This window comes from Perognathus longimembris, chromosome 17, assembly GCF_023159225.1.
Source record: "Perognathus longimembris pacificus isolate PPM17 chromosome 17, ASM2315922v1, whole genome shotgun sequence".
In the NCBI taxonomy this organism is placed as follows: domain Eukaryota; kingdom Metazoa; phylum Chordata; class Mammalia; order Rodentia; family Heteromyidae; genus Perognathus; species Perognathus longimembris.
The window spans coordinates 37,807,162-37,825,834 of NC_063177.1; the positions used below are offsets into that span (position 1 = coordinate 37,807,162).

At 39.4% G+C, this 18,673-nt stretch overlaps 1 protein-coding gene across 1 annotated transcript in view; it reads right to left on the reverse strand.

Moving 5' to 3' along the window:
* Top2a (DNA topoisomerase II alpha) overlaps positions 1-17,731 on the reverse strand; it is a 32,635-nt gene extending 14,904 nt beyond the window's left edge. Inside the window, exons 1-20 of the mRNA XM_048366002.1 lie at positions 17,584-17,731; positions 16,561-16,713; positions 16,274-16,364; positions 15,564-15,627; positions 14,303-14,448; positions 13,264-13,361; positions 12,884-13,096; positions 12,011-12,184; positions 11,771-11,872; positions 11,546-11,683; positions 10,209-10,347; positions 9,100-9,257; positions 8,179-8,304; positions 7,450-7,560; positions 7,201-7,306; positions 7,016-7,125; positions 6,500-6,592; positions 5,286-5,400; positions 5,064-5,185; positions 1,392-1,540 (exon numbers count right to left, since the gene is read on the reverse strand). Coding sequence (XP_048221959.1) covers positions 1,392-1,540; positions 5,064-5,185; positions 5,286-5,400; positions 6,500-6,592; positions 7,016-7,125; positions 7,201-7,306; positions 7,450-7,560; positions 8,179-8,304; positions 9,100-9,257; positions 10,209-10,347; positions 11,546-11,683; positions 11,771-11,872; positions 12,011-12,184; positions 12,884-13,096; positions 13,264-13,361; positions 14,303-14,448; positions 15,564-15,627; positions 16,274-16,364; positions 16,561-16,713; positions 17,584-17,604 — 2,429 coding nt within the window. The 5' untranslated portion in view covers positions 17,605-17,731. The remainder of the gene's footprint in view (positions 1-1,391; positions 1,541-5,063; positions 5,186-5,285; positions 5,401-6,499; positions 6,593-7,015; positions 7,126-7,200; positions 7,307-7,449; positions 7,561-8,178; positions 8,305-9,099; positions 9,258-10,208; positions 10,348-11,545; positions 11,684-11,770; positions 11,873-12,010; positions 12,185-12,883; positions 13,097-13,263; positions 13,362-14,302; positions 14,449-15,563; positions 15,628-16,273; positions 16,365-16,560; positions 16,714-17,583) is intronic.
* Positions 17,732-18,673: the final 942 nt, after the last annotated feature.

Consider the following 18,673-nt stretch of genomic DNA (forward strand, 5'->3'; position numbering starts at 1 on the left):
GGGCTGGGTACAGTGGCACATATTTAATTTCCTAGTACTTGGCTGGGCTGCATAGTGAGGATCTTGTCTCAAAACTGGAAAATTTTTAAAAATGCAATGAAGTCTGGCATAGAGGCCTTTCCTTAGTGCCAGCTACTTGGGAAGCAGGATTATTTGAAGTTGGGAGTTTCCCAGGCTAGCCTGTTGCAACATGGTAAGACACTGTATCTAAAACAAACAAAGGGCTGGGAATATGGCCTAGTGGTAGAGTGCTTGCCTAGCATGCATGAAGCCCTGGGTTCAATTCCTCAGCACCACATACACTCAAGTGATAGAGTGCTAGCCTTCAGCACAAAGAAGCCAGGGACAGTGCTCAGGCTCTGAGTTCAAGCCCCAGAACTAGCTAAATAAATAAATAAACAAGAAATAATAAATAAAAACAAGAGTTCTAAGAAAAATGAAGCCCTTTATGATAAGATTACATTTGAGTTGAGAAAAAGCCCTGAGAGAATAAACCATGTGCATATCTATAGAGTGTAGGCAAAGTGAAGATGTACTTTGGAGATGTTTGAGCGTAGACAGAAGATAGTTCAGGGAGCAGGGAAGGCATGAGAGGAATCAAAAGATATGGGAAGTAGCTAAATTTACTCTGAATGAGCAGATGGAAGGTTTTGAGCCAGACTGACCTACTTTTGAATAATTAATTGGCTGCTGTAAGAAGACACAATGAAAAGGGTGGCTTAGTGTTTTTCCAATGCACAACTCATGGGATTTGTTCAGAAACTAGATGGAAATGTCAAGAAAAGGAATCAAGAGTGAATAAGCCTTTTAGCTTAAATAATTAGAATGATGACATCCCATTTACAAAGACTATTTCCTAGCCAGTCTCCAGTGGCTCACACCAGTAATTTTAGCTTGCCTCACTTCTCTCCCCTGGTTGTCAGTACTGCAGTGTTGACTTAAACTCAGGGTCTAGACACTGTCACTTAGATTTTTTGCTCAAGCTTGGTGCTCTACCACCCGAGCCACAACTCCACTTCTGGCTTTTTGGTGGTTAATTGGAGTCTCATGGACCTTAAAAAAAATTTATTTCTTTATTGTCAAAGTGATATAGAGGGGTTACAATTTCATAGGTAAGGCAGTGCATACTCATGGACTTTTTTGTTAGCTTGAAACTGATCTTCCAATCTCAGCCTCATAGGTAGCTAAAATAACAGGTGTGAACTATCTGTTTGCTAACCTTGCTGATAATGACCATTTGGGGCCAGAAAATTCTTTGTTCTAACGATCTGACTTCGGTTGTTTGTAGATGTCAACATTTCCTTCCTAAATAATTAAAATTTTACATTTTGGGCTTAAATATTATTCCAAGACTGGAATGGCAAAACACTAGAAATTGAACTCATACTCACCTGAGCATTGTAAAGATGTATCGAGGACTAGCAGAATCCTTGCCACCATGCAGCCTAGTACCGAACTGACCAATGGGCTGCAATAGGTTCAAATTATTGCTACCCACAAAATTCTGAGCCAAATTGATAATGGTCATCATTAATGACATCTGAGAGGGAGACAAAAGATTCATTAAATCTGACCTGAAAGTTTTTCATAATACATATCCTTTTTATGACTAACTCATATAATCTTACAAAGTTTTATGAGGTTTAGAAATGTCTAGTGATTTTTTTTCCCCTAGAGATAGCAGACACAAGTAGTACCTAGTACTGCCCCAAGTTTAGAGTTCTTGTCTTCTAATGATTTCTACCTATTAAGTCCCACTCAAATTTGAAAGAATACTTAGCTCTATGCTCTGCAAAATGAAGTTTTTCCACCTCCATGTCACACTTTTAATTTCTATTCTAACGTGGTATTTTATCTTATAAGGTATGCTAAATTGGATTACTTCAAAGATACATTTATCCTTATATTTATATATCTTTACATTTATCCTTATATACCTTGTATGAGGAAAGCATCTGAACAAATTATGTATGAATATTAGCTCTAAATTTTTTATTTTGGCTAGTCCCAGAGTTTGAAATCAGAGACTCACACCTGACCAGCTTAACTTGCTTGATTGCCTGGCCAGGGCTCTATGCCTCAAGCCTGGATTTATGCGGTTTCAGGGATGGAATCTTGGAAGACTTTTTCTGAACTGGCTGGTTTTGAACTGTAATCTCTAGATCTCTGTTTTCAGGATAGGTAGTACTACAGGCACGAATTACTGTCACCTGGCTTATACTTTGTTTTAAAGTAATAAGACAACATTTTAAATTTCTAGACACTTAAAAGCAACCTAGTTCTTTAAAAGTGTAATCCTCGCTACTCAGGAGGCTAAGATCTGAGGATTGAGGTCAGAAGCCAACCCCTGGGCAGGAAAAGTCCTATGAGACTTTTTTTTTTTTTTTGGGGGGGGGGGGCAGTCCTGGGGCTTGGACTCAGGGCCTGAGCACTGTCCCTGGCTTCTTCCCGCTCAAGGCTAGCACTCTACCACTTGAGCCACAGCGCCACTTCTGGCCATTTTCTGTATATGTGGTGCTGGGGAATTGAACCCAAGGCCTCATGTATATGAGGCAGGCACTCTTGCCACTAGGCCATATCCCCAGCCCCCTGAGACTCTTATCTCCAATTAACCACCAGAAAAATGGAAGTGGTACTGTGGTTTAAAGTGGTAGTGAAATGTGTTAAAAGCTCATGCAGATAGGTAGAAAGAGAGGAAAAGAGTCATATTTTTACTTATATACATGCTTGGACTACTCCCCAGCTAGAGAGCTATAGGAACCAATGACCTAGGTGACTGAGACTTTTTTCTTCATCAAAAAATGATTCCACTTATGAAAAATTTACAATATAAGGAACACCCCTGTGAACTTAGTGACAGGATAAGGTTTGAGAAAGTGAATTGATATTCCTATGTCACTGAGCACAGGTAGTACAACTTATTTTTACCGTCTCAGTGAATTACTGTCCCTTACTTGTAGGTGCTAGTCTTTAGATTTGACATGTATCCGTCACTCAAACTAGAAATATCTAGAAAGATGCTCAGAGGTGTTTGCCTCTTCATTCCATGACTGATGAATAAACTGATGGGTTTGTGTTTGCATTTTACAATCCTTTCAGTGGAATATTAGCTAATAGAAAAAAATTCTTTCTTGATCTTTACAGTTTAGCATATCAGTGCATTCTTTGTTTTTCATCTCTTCCTTCCTATGAGCATTAGAAAAATACCTATTGAACAAAGAAAGACAATTGCCTGTTTTATATTTCATCTAAATGTTCTTATGCAGGAGTTTTACTGTTGTTCAGAGGTGACTCTGAAAATCCACTTTTTGTTTTGTTTAATAGAAACATGTTCCCACTTATAAATAAATAAATAAAGTGGTAGAGTGCTAGCCTTGAGTGAAAAAGCTCCAGGTCAGCGGCCAGGCCCTGAGTTCAGGCCCCATGATAACAAAAAACCCTAAAACGGAAGTGGCATACATAAACCAGGTGCCAGTGGCTCATGCCTATAATCCCAGCTGCTCAGGAGGCTGAGATATAAGGATCACCATTTGAAGCCAGCCTGGGCAGAAAAGTTCCCAATTAACCACTAGAAAACCACAAATGGGGCTCTCAAAGTGGCAGAGCACTAGCCTTGAGCAAAAAAGCTCAGGGACATTGACCAGGTCCCGAGTTCAAGCCTAATGACTGACAAAAGAAAAAAAAAAAGTGTCACACATAATTAAGGTAGAGGGCTAAGAATGTGGCTTCATGGTACAGTGCTTGCTTCGATTCCTCAGCACCACATAAACAGAAGAAGATGCAAGTGGCACAGTGGCTCAAGGGGTAGAGTGCTAGCCTTGAGCAAAAAGAAGCCAGGGACAGTGTTCAGTCCTTGAGTCCAAGCCCCAGGATTGGCAAAAACACAAACAAAACAACAACAAAAAAACCCGACCATAATTAAGGTAAAAAAACCAACCAAACAAAAACCCAAGCCAGGTGGTGGTTGTTCATATCTGTAAACCTAGCTACTCAGGAGGCTAAGAACTGAGGATCCAGGTTTGAATCAGCCTGGGCAGTAAAATCTTTGAGACTCTATCTCCAATTAAGCACCAAAAAAGCTTGAAAGTGGAGCTGTGGCTCAAGTGGTAGAGTTCTAGCCACAAGCAAAAAAAAAAAAAAAGCTTAGGAACAGTGTCTAGGCCCTGAGTTCAAGCCCCAGGACTGAAGTAAAACCAAACCAAACCACAAAAGCTAAGAATAATTCAATCATAAAATAAATAATATATATTCATGTAAAGTCAAACAACTCAGTTTGTCCATTTCCAGGGTTAACAAAGTCAACAATTTATGCCCTCTAGATAGTTTAAGTATCCTCCCACCTCTTTTATTTTCTACCTGCCAATAGATGGTGCCTATTATTCAAAATTAGTGTATACAATTTTGTCACTGACTCCATACATAGACACGTCACAACAACTTTGTAACAATAAATATTCATTTTGGAAGCCTAAATTTCGACACCATGACATTATACTAAATATCACTAAATACCTGTAAACATAGATTCTTTCTTTTTGCCAGTCCTGGGGCTTGAACTCAGGGCCTGGGTACTGTCTCTGAGCTTCTTTTGCTCAAGGCTAGCACTCTACCCTTTGAGCCACAGTGCCACTTCCAGTTTTTTCTGTTTATGCGGCACTGAGAAATCAAACCCAGTGCTTCACGCATGCTAGGCAGGCATTCTACCACTATATAACCTTCCTGGCCCTAAACATAGATTTCTTTTAATTTTATTGTCAAGGTGATATACACAGAGGGGTGAGAGTTACATACATACGACAGTGAGTACATTTCTTATCAAACTTGTTACCCATTCCCTCATTTTCCTCCTACTTTCCCCCCAAACATAGATTCTTATAGGAATGTTGTTTTAGAAATAACATTGTTAGTTCAACGAGTAATTCCATTTTAAACTTTCATAGGTTTAACAAATGGTTTCTTTACTATAGATATAATAGCTTAGACTTGCATCAAAAGTGTCTAGGGAAGGACTATGCAAGGCTTTTTGCTGTGCTTTCTGAAAACGTATGTGATTGTGTATTTACCTCACCATGATGATAAGAGGACATTTCTGCCACTGACCCAGCTAACTGGGCAACCTTTACTTCTCGTTTGTCATTGCGTTTGAAACAAGTAAACAAAACTTTTCTCTGACCCGGTTTCAAACCTTTAAAATGAAAGGACAGTCATTAGTATTCTCAATTTAACCATTTCTGAGTATTAATTTCTACTTTAAGATAAAAACAGATTAACAAATCAGAACTCACCATCGACCATAGATGGGATAGATCTCTCATTATCAGAATTTGAGAATAGGATAAGTTCCTTGTTTATGAAGTCATTGTATGTCAGATAAGTGGTGGTTTGTCCATATAAATAATCCTAAGGGACCAAGATAGTATCACATGATCTAGTTTAAAATAATACATGGGTCTTAACACTTAACAAAAAAGCTTAGCAAATCACCATATGCTTTAAGATCCTCAAAAATATAATTAAGCAGGATCCTTTTCTTTTCTGTGTATGTGTGCCAGTCCTGGGGTTTGAACTCAGGGCCTAGGCCCTGTCCCTGAGATTCTTTTCTCAGGGTTTGCGCTTTACTACTTGAGCCACAGTTCCACTTCTAGCATTTCTTTTGGTGGTTCATTGGAGTTAAGTCTCTTAGACTTTCCTGCCCAGAAGGCTTTGAACCTGAACCGTGATTGCAAATCTCAATCTCCTGAGTAGATAAGATTACAGTTGTGAGCCACTGATGCCCAACCTATTTTGTTTTAGAGGTAAATCAAGTTTACTACTCAAGGTACTAATTGACTTTAGGACTTTTTTGGCTTTTAAAAAAACTTCACAGGGGGCTGAGGCTATGGCCTAGTGACAAGAGTGCTTGCCTCGTATACATGAAGCCCTGGGTTCGATTCCTCAGCACCACATATACAGAAAACGGCCAGGAGTGGCGCTGTGGCTTAAGTGGTAGAGTGCTAGCCTTGAGCAAAAAGAAGCCAGGGACAGTGCTCAGGCCCTGAGTCCAAGCCCCAGGACTGGCCAAAAAATAAACAAACAACCCCCCCCCCCAAAATTCACAGGCTTATTATGTAACTGTGTCCCCTTTGCACAACACCTTGTCAATAAAATTTAATTTAAAAAGAAAAAAACACCTCACAGGACCACTTGTATGTGTAGTTCATCATTGTTTGAAACACTTATGTAATGCATTGCTATGGCTGTCATATTGAATTTTTTACTCAAATAACTATTCAGTTAAGTTTTGTAAAAAATAATTTCCCCCTTTAAAAACGTTATTACTTTTATTTATTGTTTATGTGGTACTGAGGAATCAAACCCAGGGTCTCATGCATGATAGGCAAGCACTATACCACAACTCTACCACATTCCCAACCGTCAGTTAAGCTTTAATTTGCTATAATATCAATCCTAAAAGATCAATTGAATAGCACACTTTATGGGATATATTTAAAAATTTTACCTCAGGAAGGCCAAGTAACTTCCGTTGTCTTCTATCCTCCATAAAATTAGTTAGCCATTCCTTTCGGTCATCTGTCTGTTTTTTGCTAAAAGCCTGTAAATTAGAAGATGAAAAAGATGTCACTAATACCAATAGGTTCCAAAATCTCTCTCTCTCTCTCTACTAATCCTGGGGCTTAAACTCAGGGCTTGGGTATACTGTCCCTGAGTCTCTTTGTGTTCAAGGCAAGTGCTCTACCACTTGAGCCACAGCACCACTTCTGGCATTTTCTGTGTAGTTTCCTGGAGATAAGAATCTCACAGACTTTGCTTCCAGGTTGGCCTCAAACCATGATCCTTAGATCTCAGCCTCCTGAGTAGCTAGGATTACAGGTATGAGCCACCCAGCACCCAGCCAAAAAATATTACGTTTTATTCTCTAAAACACTCAACCGCTACAATTGGCTAGCTAAAGTAATGATTCCTCAAGGCATGCATGCACACACGTGCACACACACATAAAACAACTCAATTTTACCAGGTTGATTGCAGCATCATCTTCAGGCCCAGAATATTTGAATTGGATTCGATGTCTTTTCATATCTGCAAAGTATTCCTTAGCTTCTTTTGATGTGCTGGTGCCCAAACCTATAAAGTCAAAAATATCATTCAGCCATATAATCTTGTACAAAATAAATTATACCAAAATAGAATTTTACAAACCTTTGTAATATTTGACTTTCCATTTTTTATGATTTGGAGTAGAACTCTTCCATTCTTCAAATTCAGGAAGGCTGTAGAATGCCATTTCTTGCTTGTTTTTAGACACCTATGGTAAAGAACACTTTGTTTTAACTCTGCACAAAATGGGCTCCCCTGTCCACCATCATGTATCCTGGGAATTATCTGTATCCCAGGACTGAGCAGTTGCATCTTAGAATATCTATTTTTGTATCCTAGAAATCAGTATACCTTCACAATGGGAGTGATAAATTCCTCCAGAAAACGATGCCGCAGAAGAGAGGGCCAGTTGTGATGAATAAAATTAATTAGCAAACCTTTGATATGGGAACCATCTTGGTCCTAGAAATATTTGAAAAGTCAAAGCACAAAAGGATTATTTAGAAACTAAATCAATTATGACTGATGTAATTTCTAAATATTTTTCTACAGGGGTTGGTAGCACAGGCCTGTAATTTTAGAACTCAGGAGGTAGAGGCAGGAGACTTACAAGTTTGAGGCTAGTGTGGGTTAAATACTGAAACTCTGGCTCAACCAGCAAGAGTATTCAAAAGTAAATTCAAGCCAGGTGTCTGTGGCTCATATCCGTAATCTTAGCTACTCAGGAGTCTAAGATCTGAGGATAAAGGTTCAATGCCCGTCCAGGCAGGAATGTCTGTAAGATTCTTATCTCCAATTAGCTACCAAAAAAGCAGGAAATGGAGCTATATATGTTCCACTCAAGGAGTAACCTGTAAATGTAATATAAGTGTATTTAATTAGGTATTGGTTGGAGATAAATTAATGAAGCTCCTTAGTAATATTTCTTTTATGGCAAGAAAAGATGCCTAGGTAGGCACAGGCTTGTATATATAGTCAGTCAAGAAACCAATGATTTTATTTATCCATGAGATTGAAACTAAATATTGGAGCAAAATAGTGGGATCATCTCAAAACAAAACCAACATATTTAAATCTGACCTGATCTGTCATAATCATTATCTTTCCATAACGAAGAGTCTTCAATGAATCTTCATCTTCATAGTTTTTTTTATACTGAAGACCAACAATCTTGATGATATTGTTAATTTCTGCATTTTCCATGATCTGAAATGGGTATATTAGGTATCAAAAATGAATAATGCTTTGCTTATAAAACTGAAAAGAACAAATAAATTTGACAATATGTTTCTTGGGTTTTCTTTTCAACTCCAGTTGTGAAGACAGGCACGTGTTGATGGCTCATGCCTATGATTCTAGCTACTCAGGAGACTCTGAGATCTGAAGACTTTAAGTTCAGAGCCAGCGCAGGCAAACAAATCCTGAAACTATCTTCAATTAACCAGCAAAAGGCTAAAACTGGAAGTATGGCTCAAGCAGGACACCACCAGTACCATACAGTACCCAATATATATATGCTGTGAACTAAACCTAAAACTTTATGCATGCTAAAGCACAATTTCTTGAAAAGGCAGAAATCTAAGATACACTTCAAAATGTCCAATGAGGGCATGAAATATAAGCATAGAGTACTGCATCATAAACTACTAGATCTAGATTCCCCCACTTTTTTTTTTTTTTTGCAATGCAGGGGATTAAACCCAGTGCTTTGTGTATATTAGGAAAGCATTCTACCAATTGAGTTATATCTACAGCCAGAGATTCAGATCTTTTTTTGGCCAGTCCTGGGGCTTGAACTCAGGGCCTGAGCACTGTCACTGGCTTCTTTTTGCTCAAGGCTAGCATTCTACCACTTGAGCCACAGCGCCACTTCTGGCCTTTTCTATATATGTGGTATTGGGGAATTGGACCCAGGGCTTCATGTATGTGAGGCAAGCACTCTACCACTAGGCCATATTCCCAGCCCCCAGAGATTCAGATTCTAAACAGTTTATATTTTACCTGTTTATGAGAAGCTTCTCGGACATTGAGTATTTTTCCTCTGAGAGGGAAAACCCCATATCTGTCTCTCCCAACTACACCAAGGCCTGAGACAGCCAAAGTTTTGGCCGAGTCTCCCTCAGTCAGAATAAGTGTACAATCGGTAGAGTTTCGGCTCCCTAAAAGAAAAATACACAAAATGAATTTTAGAACTTTTTAGTTCACCCTCAAATACACCAACTCAGACATTCTGCCAATAGCCTTGTAAATGATAAAACACAGATGACTTTTAATTCATAACAAGTTGGCTTAGGAGTAAAATAGAACCAGCAATAATTAGATATATACTTTAAAATTTACAGGAAGTATAAAGTACAGTACTGAGCTTCACTTTTGGCAGTCTGAGTTACCATGATCAACCGGTTCAAAATATTAAATGGAAAAATGTCAAAAATAAATAATTTATTAAGTTTTGAATGGAATAATGAAACCTCACAATCTCATTTGGGACATGAATCACTACTGTGTTCAGGTGTTCATACTGTATACATTATCTAGTTATGAGGCATTTAGTAGTTGTATCTTGGCATCCTAGTGCTTCTGTTCAAATCATATTTACACAGTTGCCCAGTGCTCTTATCATAATGCCTATGTAATTCATATCACTTATCACATAAGCATTGTTAATATAGCCCATTATAAGGGTGGGTCTAGTATAAGAAGATATAAACGTACTACTATATTGTTCTAAGTGTTCTATTTTATTATTACTGTTGTTAATCTTTTATTCTGCACTATAGATATATATGTATGTACAGGAAAAAAATAAGGTTTGATATTATCCATGACTTCAATTGTCCATTGTAGACTTTGAAGAATAAGAGGATGATTTTGCTTTAATTTCTTAATTTCTCACAATACCTTTATTCCTACTAAACAGTCATATAGTCATACTGTATTAAAAATATGTCAGGGATAAGGTCATTGTATAAACATTCTTGCTTTATATCCCTACCAAAATCATCTCAATATTATTTTTAGAAGCTCCAAATTGGAAATGATTTAAGTGGTCAATAACAGGCAATTGGAAAAAATATCCATGGAAAGAACTGGAAACATTAAAAGTGTACCTGCATCATTGGCATCATCAAGCTTGGGAATTCCCTTGATTCTGTTATGTTTTACAGCTGAACACTTCTTGTTTAACTGGACTTGGGCCTTAAACTTTACCCAGTTTAGTATGCTTTCTACAATACCACAACCAGTTGCCTGAAAACAACAAAAAGATCCATATTGGGAAAGAAGGGCTCTATCAAATCTAGAACACAAGCAAGCTCCCAGGAAAATAAACAATCTAAAGGCAGAAAAAAAGAGGTAGAACAATAGCTTCTTGATATTCCCATGTCAGGTTTTCACCTAACATGAAGGAACTGGTTCCTTTTGGCTCATCTGTTCAATAAGTATTTTCTATGTTCTATATTGTGTTGACATTCTACTACTTGTTGGAGACCTTATTTAAATGAAATGATTATAGCAAAGTAGTCATCAACCTTTGTCCACCTGGAGTTGGAAGTTATAATATGGAAGACAGATAAAAAATTATAAGCATGATGCCAAATTATGATCAAGTAAAATATTTGCTACATAACAGTAATAATAATACTGTGGGTTCCATTGGGCACCAGTGGCTCATGCCTGTAATCCTAGCTACTCATACTCAGGAGGATCTTGGCTCAAAGTCAGCCCAGTCGGGAAAGTCTATGAGAGTCTTATCTCCAATTAACGAGCAGAAAACCAGAAGTGGCACTGTGGCTCCAGTGGTAGAGGGCTAGCCTTGAGCTGAAGAGCTCAGGGACAGCACCCAAGCCCCAAGACTGACAAAAACAAAAATAAAAAAGTAAAGGCTTTACTGAGGAAATGGATTTGACTTTTCTTGAGTAGAAATCATTAAAAGATTTCAAGAGAAGCTGGGCACTGTGGTTTTTTAACTAAGATAGGAAAAGGTTTTGTTTGTTGGAGAGAAAGAGGTTCCTTGTAAAGAGGGTCAATGAATATGCAGATAACTAGTTCAGTTTTTATGTACCTGGGAACTACAGGCATGTTGATTGCTAAAGGTCTCTGGCTAAGAAAGACCAGTGAAGTAAAAGGCTTTTAAAAAAAACACCAACCAACAAAACCTTCCTTTTCAAATTGGGGCTTGACTTGGTGTGGCTATATACTTTGATGACTAAAGCAAGAGGATCACTAGTTGGAAGCCTACCTCCAACTTACATAGTAATTTAAGACCAATGTGGTCTTCATAGAGAGATCCTGTTAACAAAACAAACAAAATAAAGCAAGAAAAAAATAAAACAGGTTGGGAAGATTTGTGGAATGTAACGTATAAGAGGAATCCGTTTCTGCAAAACTGAGAAAGATAATAAAAAATAAAGTGAGATACTTCTGTTATTTCCCTCTTAGTACTCACAGCTTTGATGAACTTCTCACTTAATTGACATGTTGATCCAAAGCTCTTGGCTTGTAAAGTCATGTTTTCTTTTGTCTGAGAGTCAAAAGTTGGATTTTCAATTAAGGCATTAACAAAAATCCACATGTGATTTTTCACCTGCAATAGAAGTTGACATACTCACTAAAATGTCCTCATGCTTTACTCTTCCTTGACTTTAGAACAAGAAATGCTAAAATACCATACCTGATGTGCTTTTACTGCAATACCACCCTTGTTCTTCTTCTTCACTACATCAACAAGTTTACTCACAATCTGATCAGCTACATAGTCAACATGTCTGCCACCCTAATGAGGAAAAGTACCACACTGTAAACCTGAGTTCAAAATTACAAATAATCAAAAATTTAAAAAATGTAACATAGCTTTCTTTACCCGTCCATTTAACATCATTATTTATTAAAAACAATAAGAAAACTTAATTACCTTGGAAGTAGCAATGCTATTGACGAAGCTAATTTGCTGAAATCCCTTTTCACTCATTGTTAAGCATACTTCCCATCTGTGGTTTACTTGTTCATGTATTACTTTCAATGGGTTGCCAGTTTCATCTAACTTATCTTTCAGATACATATCCACATAGCTACGGAATCCTTTCACCTGTATAGGAATTGAATATAATGATATTTTTTAAAAATCTCATAAAAATAGAGGAAACAATAAACTATGAAGATGTTATGAAACTAATAAAATGATGCTCATTGACAGGCTAATATTCATTTAAAGTGCACAAGTGTTTCTCTGAGGAAATTTTTAATATGTTTAAAATGAGCTGATTTTAAACATGTAGTATGGTTTCTTTTCAAAAACTTATCTGAGAAATGATTTAAAAAAATACATGATCAGGCACCAGTGTCTCTCACAACTATAATCCTAACTATTCAGGAGGCTGAGATCTGAGGATCAAGGTTCAAAGCCAGCCTGGGAAGAATAAATCTGTGAAAATCTCATCTCCAATAAACCACCAGAAAGTCAGAAATGGAGGTGTGGCTTAAGTGGTAGAGCTCCAGCCTTGAGCAAAAAAGCTGAGACCTGGGGCTGGGAATATGGCTTAGTGGCAAGAGCGCTTGCCTCGTATACATGAAGCCCTGGGTTCGATTCCCCAGCACCACATATAGAGAAAACGGCCAGAAGTGGTGCTGTGGCTCAAGTGGCAGAGTGCTAACCTTGAGCAAAAGGAAGCCAGGGACAGTGCTCAGGCCCTGAGTTCAAGGCCCAGGAGTGGCCACCAAAAAAAAAAAAAAAGCTGAGACAGTGCTTAGGCCCGGAGTTTAAGTCCTAGTATCAGACAATACTCACTGGAAGCTTATTTCCATTAAGAAAGACTTTGACATCTTTAGTTGATCCGGCAATATCATATGCTCTTCTAACCATTATCGCAACAATATCTTTGTCTAGGTTTTGCATTTTAAACTTGGATAAATCAGGCTGGAAGGTGATGCATGTGTAGTCTTCTCCACTAAAAGGCTTGAGCTCCATCTCGCCAGCTTTCCCCATGTTATCCTTCCATGTCTATGGAAAATTGAAAACATGAAAAAATATAAATGCAAAATTCTTAAATATAACCTAGTATATATATGTCATGAACGTTTTCTCATTTACTAGCTTATAAATGTTAAACCAGTAATGACATTATAAGTAGCTACATTAGTTTATAATCAAAATATCTATTTACTTGCCTGTTTGAACATTTTCTTGTATTCTCTACTGGCTGTTTCCACAGTAAATTTGGTACTGAATATGTTACATAATTTGGCTCCATAGCCATTTCTACCACCTGGAGAAATAAATATATTATTTTGTTACCTCATTGACAGCTTTCTTTTCCTCTCTCTCTCTTTTTTCTTTCTGCTACTGGGGTTTGAAGTTAGGACCCTGTGCCTGCTCAGCTAGTATTCTACCATTTGAACCAAGCTTGGTTATTTTCTTTTCTTTGGTCCTAGACAGGACTTGAATTGGAACTTGCTTTCTGCTTATTGGGATGCACCCTGCCACCTGAGCCATGCCTCCAACCCCAAATCCCTGGTTATTTTGGAGATGGAGTCTTGTGGGCTTTTCTGCCTGTACTGGCTTTGAACTTTGATCATCTAGATCTCTGTCTCCTGAGTAGTTACGATTATAGGCATGATCCACTGGCTTTATTTCCTTTTCTTTTTGCCAGTCCTGGGGAATGGACTCAGGGCCTGAGCACTATTCCTGGCTTCTTTCTGTTCAAGGCTAGCATTCCACCTCTTGAGCCACAGCACCACTTCCGGCTTTTTCTGTTTATGTGGTACTGTGGAATTGAACTCAGGGCTTTGTGCTTGCTAAGCAAGCACTCTACTGCTAAGCCACATTCCCAGCCCCTGGATTTATTTCTTAACCACTGGCATGGCAAGACTATTCAAGTATAGAGCCTGATTTCCATTTTTTATTTAGAGAGGGTTTTTCTTTTTTTTTGGGGGGGGGGGAGGGCAGTCCTGGGCTTGAACTCAGGGCCTAGGTACTGTCCCTGAGCCACTTGAGTCAGTGCTACTTCCCGCTTTTTCTGTTTATGTGATATTGAGGAATTGAACCCAGGGCTTCATGTATGCTAGGCAAGCACTTTACCACTAAGCCACATTCCTATCCTAGAGAGGTTTATTCCTGTATTTTTAACCCTTGTGCCACAGATAGACATTTAAAAAAATATTTTTTACAGCAGCAAATAAGACTTTAGTTTCTCTCAATATACTGTACCTGTTACTTTCTTTTCATCATCATCATAGTTACTAGAAGTTAAGAGCTGTCCAAATATGAGTGCTGGAACATACATCTTTTCAACTTTATGTTCAACAACAGGAATTCCTTTTCCATTATTCCATATACTAATTAAATTGTTTTCTCTAAGAAAAGATTGAAAATTTTATTGTATGGCAGTTAACTTTAATATTTTAAAATATTTAAATATTATTTCTAGCACACCTAAATTCACAAGTCTCAACTTTTATTATCACTGTTTTCATATGTATTTTTGCTTACAATCTTTTCCACCATGCTTAGTTCCTGACACTACTGAAATAGGAACTAGAGTGGGGTGTGGGGAGAAATCTTTTCCAGCACCTGGGTAGACACTGATAATGTTGAAAAAATACAAAATTTTAAAATGTAGGGATAAACAAAGGAAATTATGCTCAGTGGAAATTAAGCTTCGGAAAAATACTATAATATGTGTAAGAGTATCATCTGAAACCTCTAGTTCCCTTAGCTTTCCCACCCAAAAAAGCATATTGCAAAACAGATAAAAGGGAAAAACATTATCCATTATAAGCTGTTTGGCTTGGTAACAAAACCTGGACTCGTCCCTAGGTCATTTTAGATTAATTCTTGGAAGACAATACATTTTAGGTATGATAAGGGACAAACTATGGTTCTTACTTCAAATAGTAATATTGGACTGTCTATGAAAAGATCAATTAAAATAAGCCCAATACTTTTTGAAAGATGATATTGGATCCTCAGGGGCACTCCAGTGTATACAGTCATCACTGACACATACTCCATCTGGGCATAGTGTGTTCTGACTAGGCTAGTAAAAAAAGGTGAAACAAATACTAGGACCACCTAAAAATAAACACTAGCATTTAAAACCAGAAATGTCAGACCAAGTTATTCTCTACTACCACCTGCTGGCTTACTGTTTGAATAGCATGAAAAAAACAGTTAAAACTCCAGATTCCTGAATGCTTAGTTACTAGAGATGAGATGCTTCCCAAATTATTTAGGCATTGTCATATCTGCACATTATTTTTTAATGATTCAGGAAAACATGAGATAAATATGAAAGAATATTAACCACTGTCAGAACTAGGTGGCAAGTACCCACAGACTGTTCATTTTAGCATTTTCCTTTTCTGTGTTCTTGTAAATCTGAAAAAAAAAAAGCCATTTTCCCTGACAGTCAAAGTAAATATGCAACTAACAGTAACTGAATTAAAACAAAAAAAATACTAATACATACGGGTCAATTGTGACTCTAATACAAGACATTTTGGGGTCCCTCTGCTTATTATCGGCAGCATTAACTGAAAGAAATAAAAATGCTTTAAAATACGTTTAAACTACAGCATAAGGAAAATATTCCCTAATAATAAAGTAGCATTAACAAGGTGTTAATTTATAGCAATTTTTGTTTATAGAATGACTTCTAGGGAAAATCTTCATAGACTTCAGCAGACTGGAGCACTTGGGGGGGTGGGGAGGGGGAGGGGTTGCTAGTACTAGGACTTGAATTCAGGTTTGGGTTTTTTGGTTACAGCTATCACTGGAGACATATCTCCAGTTCCAGGATTTTGCTAGTTAATTGGAAGAGTCTGATAGATTGTCTACCTGGGTTGGCTCTGAGCCAAGATTCTTAAATCTCAATCTCCTGAGTATCAGATAGGGTTATAGTATGAGCCACCTATGGCTGACTCTTTTTTTTTTTGCCAGTCCCAAGGCATGAACTCAGGGCTTGAGCACTGTCCCTGGCTTCTTTTTGCTCAAGGCTAGCACTTTACCACTTGAGCCAAAGAGCCACTTCTGGCCTTTTCTATATATGTGGTGCTGAGGAACAGAACCCAAGGTTTCATGTATGTGAGGCAAGCCCTCAAATACTAGGCCATATTCCCAGCACCATGAATGATATTTCTTAAGGTTGTGACCAGTAGGTTTTTATATGAAAGAACTTACCAAGAATCTCATCAAAGATTTTGTACAAACCAGGAACAAAAGTAACTTCTCTATAGTTAATGCCAACTTCTTCATCGTAAACCCACATATGCTAGAATGAGGCAAAGAAAGGTTATTTTTATGGTACATTAATTATCTTGTTATTACTGTAAAATACTATACTGTGTGTGTGAGAATGATAGGCCAGTTCCAGTGACATCAGAACACAAAGTATAGAAAACTGACCTGGCAGAGTATTTATTTCAGCTACTAAGTTAAATTGCACTTAACTAGCTTGGTTTTTTTACCTGGGTCACTAATTCCACAGATCCAATGTAGGTGTCTGGGCGGAGCAAAATATGTTCCAATTGTGTTTTCTTTTGATAGATCCTTTCAATAGACAGTCTTTTCTTAGCATCTTCATTTTTCTTTTTGGTCATTTGCATGTTTTCATTTAAAGGCTAGCCATTAAAAAGAAAGATTTTTAAAGCCGTAAATTAATCAGAAATGATAAACAAGATACCTACTATGCCCATGCCCTACAACACACTACGTCACGATTTGCAACCTGTTCAGTAAGTACTGAAGTTCATATAGTTTTGAGAAATTAGTTGATTTTAAGTTCACTGGGGCAAGATCCCTAGGTGTCCGTTTATTTAAAGTAAGGACTTTTGTGTGCTGTTACCGGGACTTGGACAGGGTCTGGTAGATCCCTGAGCATTTTCACTCAAGTCTGGTACTCCATCGTTGACATTCGGCTTTTGGTGGATAATTGGAGATAAAGAGTCTCACAGACTTTCCAGTGCAGGCTGGATTCGAACCATGAGGTAACTCTGGACCTTGGCCTCCTGAATAGCTAAAATTAGAGGCGTGAAGTACCACCGGCGCCCGGCGGAAGAAAATCTCTACCTGGGTAGCCGCTGCAGGTGCAGGAGGAGTTCGTGGGCGCTACCCATGTGCAGGAAGGCCGCCGCCGGGACCCCTGGGGTTCGCCGGGTGCTCAGGCGGGACACTGCGCCATAGGCTCGCATACTTCCAAGATGGGCGACACTCAGCCCTCAGGTTCACCACCCACTAGGGGACTAACCGAATCCCTAGCCCAGAAACCCAAACCGGCAAAACCGCACCCAATACCCCCAGCCAGCCATTGTACTCCACTGCTAGTACCGGAAGGGGCTTCACCCATTCGGAGACCCCCGCCCGGTCCGGGAGACGCGAGGCCCGCAAGGAATACGGGTTCCCGGCCCGTCCGCGTCGCCGCGAGCCTCTCCCCTCACCCACGGGAGAGGCCCACCGCGGCTCCGCCGCCCGACCCCGGCCGCGAGCTGTACCTGCAGCGGCGACACCTCCATGGTGACGGTCGTGAAAGCGCTCCAGAACCCCGGAAAAAAAAAAAAAAAACCAAACTAAGAAACCCACTACCACACCACGAGACGACGCGACCGCGGACCGCTGTTCTCCACAGCCGCGCGTCAGTTAGAAAGAGCTCCTCCGGTTTCAATTGAAACCCCTCTGCCCGCCCAAATCAAATAAGCCAATCGCTGGTTCGCTCTCACCGGGCTTAGCCTAGACGAACCAATCGCAGCGGGTGTTTTATATCCACCAATGAGAGGCTTGAGGAAGCTCGCCGGTTGGAAGGAACCAAGTAGCCGAGGGAAGCCGCACTCGGAGGCGTAGCGGAATGATTGACAGGGAATCTAGCCAATAAGAGGGGCCCAATTTAGCCCCTCCTCTTTCGGGGTGGGGGTGGGGGTGGTGGAGGAAACTCGTGGAGCGTCCAGAAGCTTCCACGGAAGCGTGCGGGGCTCGTCAGAGGTTGCTGAGGTAGTGAAAAGAAGAAGGTGTTTATTCCTCAGGAACTACCACTGTTTTTCGCATCCCTAAAATAATAAAAAATAAAAATAAAAAAAAAAGGGACTCCCATCCTCTCTCCTGTGGTTGTGAGGGAGAGGGATGGGAGGGCGGGGGGGGGGGGCTGGGCGCTTCGTTTTTCTGAGGAAAACTGAGCGCCGGGGCTTTCCGTACCCACAGTCCGGCCCGCGCATCCTCCCGGACCCCAGCGACTTCAGTGCTTCCTTGGCGGGTGTAGAGAGGTCGTGACAAATAGAGTGTGTGTGTGTGTGTGTGTGTGCGCGCGTCGGTGTGTGTACTTAGGCCCTGGGCGCTGTCCTAAGCTTTTCCCCATCAAGGTAGGCGCTCTACTACTCGAGCCATACCTTCACTCCTGTGGGTTTTTTGTTTTTTTTTTTTAATTCTTTGCTGGCTAATTAGATATTTAAAAAAAATCTCTCGAAGTTGTGAGCCTGGGTTGGCTTCCAACTGGGATCCTCAGATCTAAGCCTCCCCTCCCGAGTAGCTAAGATTTTTGCTACGGGCGGGAGTCCGTCTGTGGAGACGGAGTGACTTTGGGGTCCTTGTAAT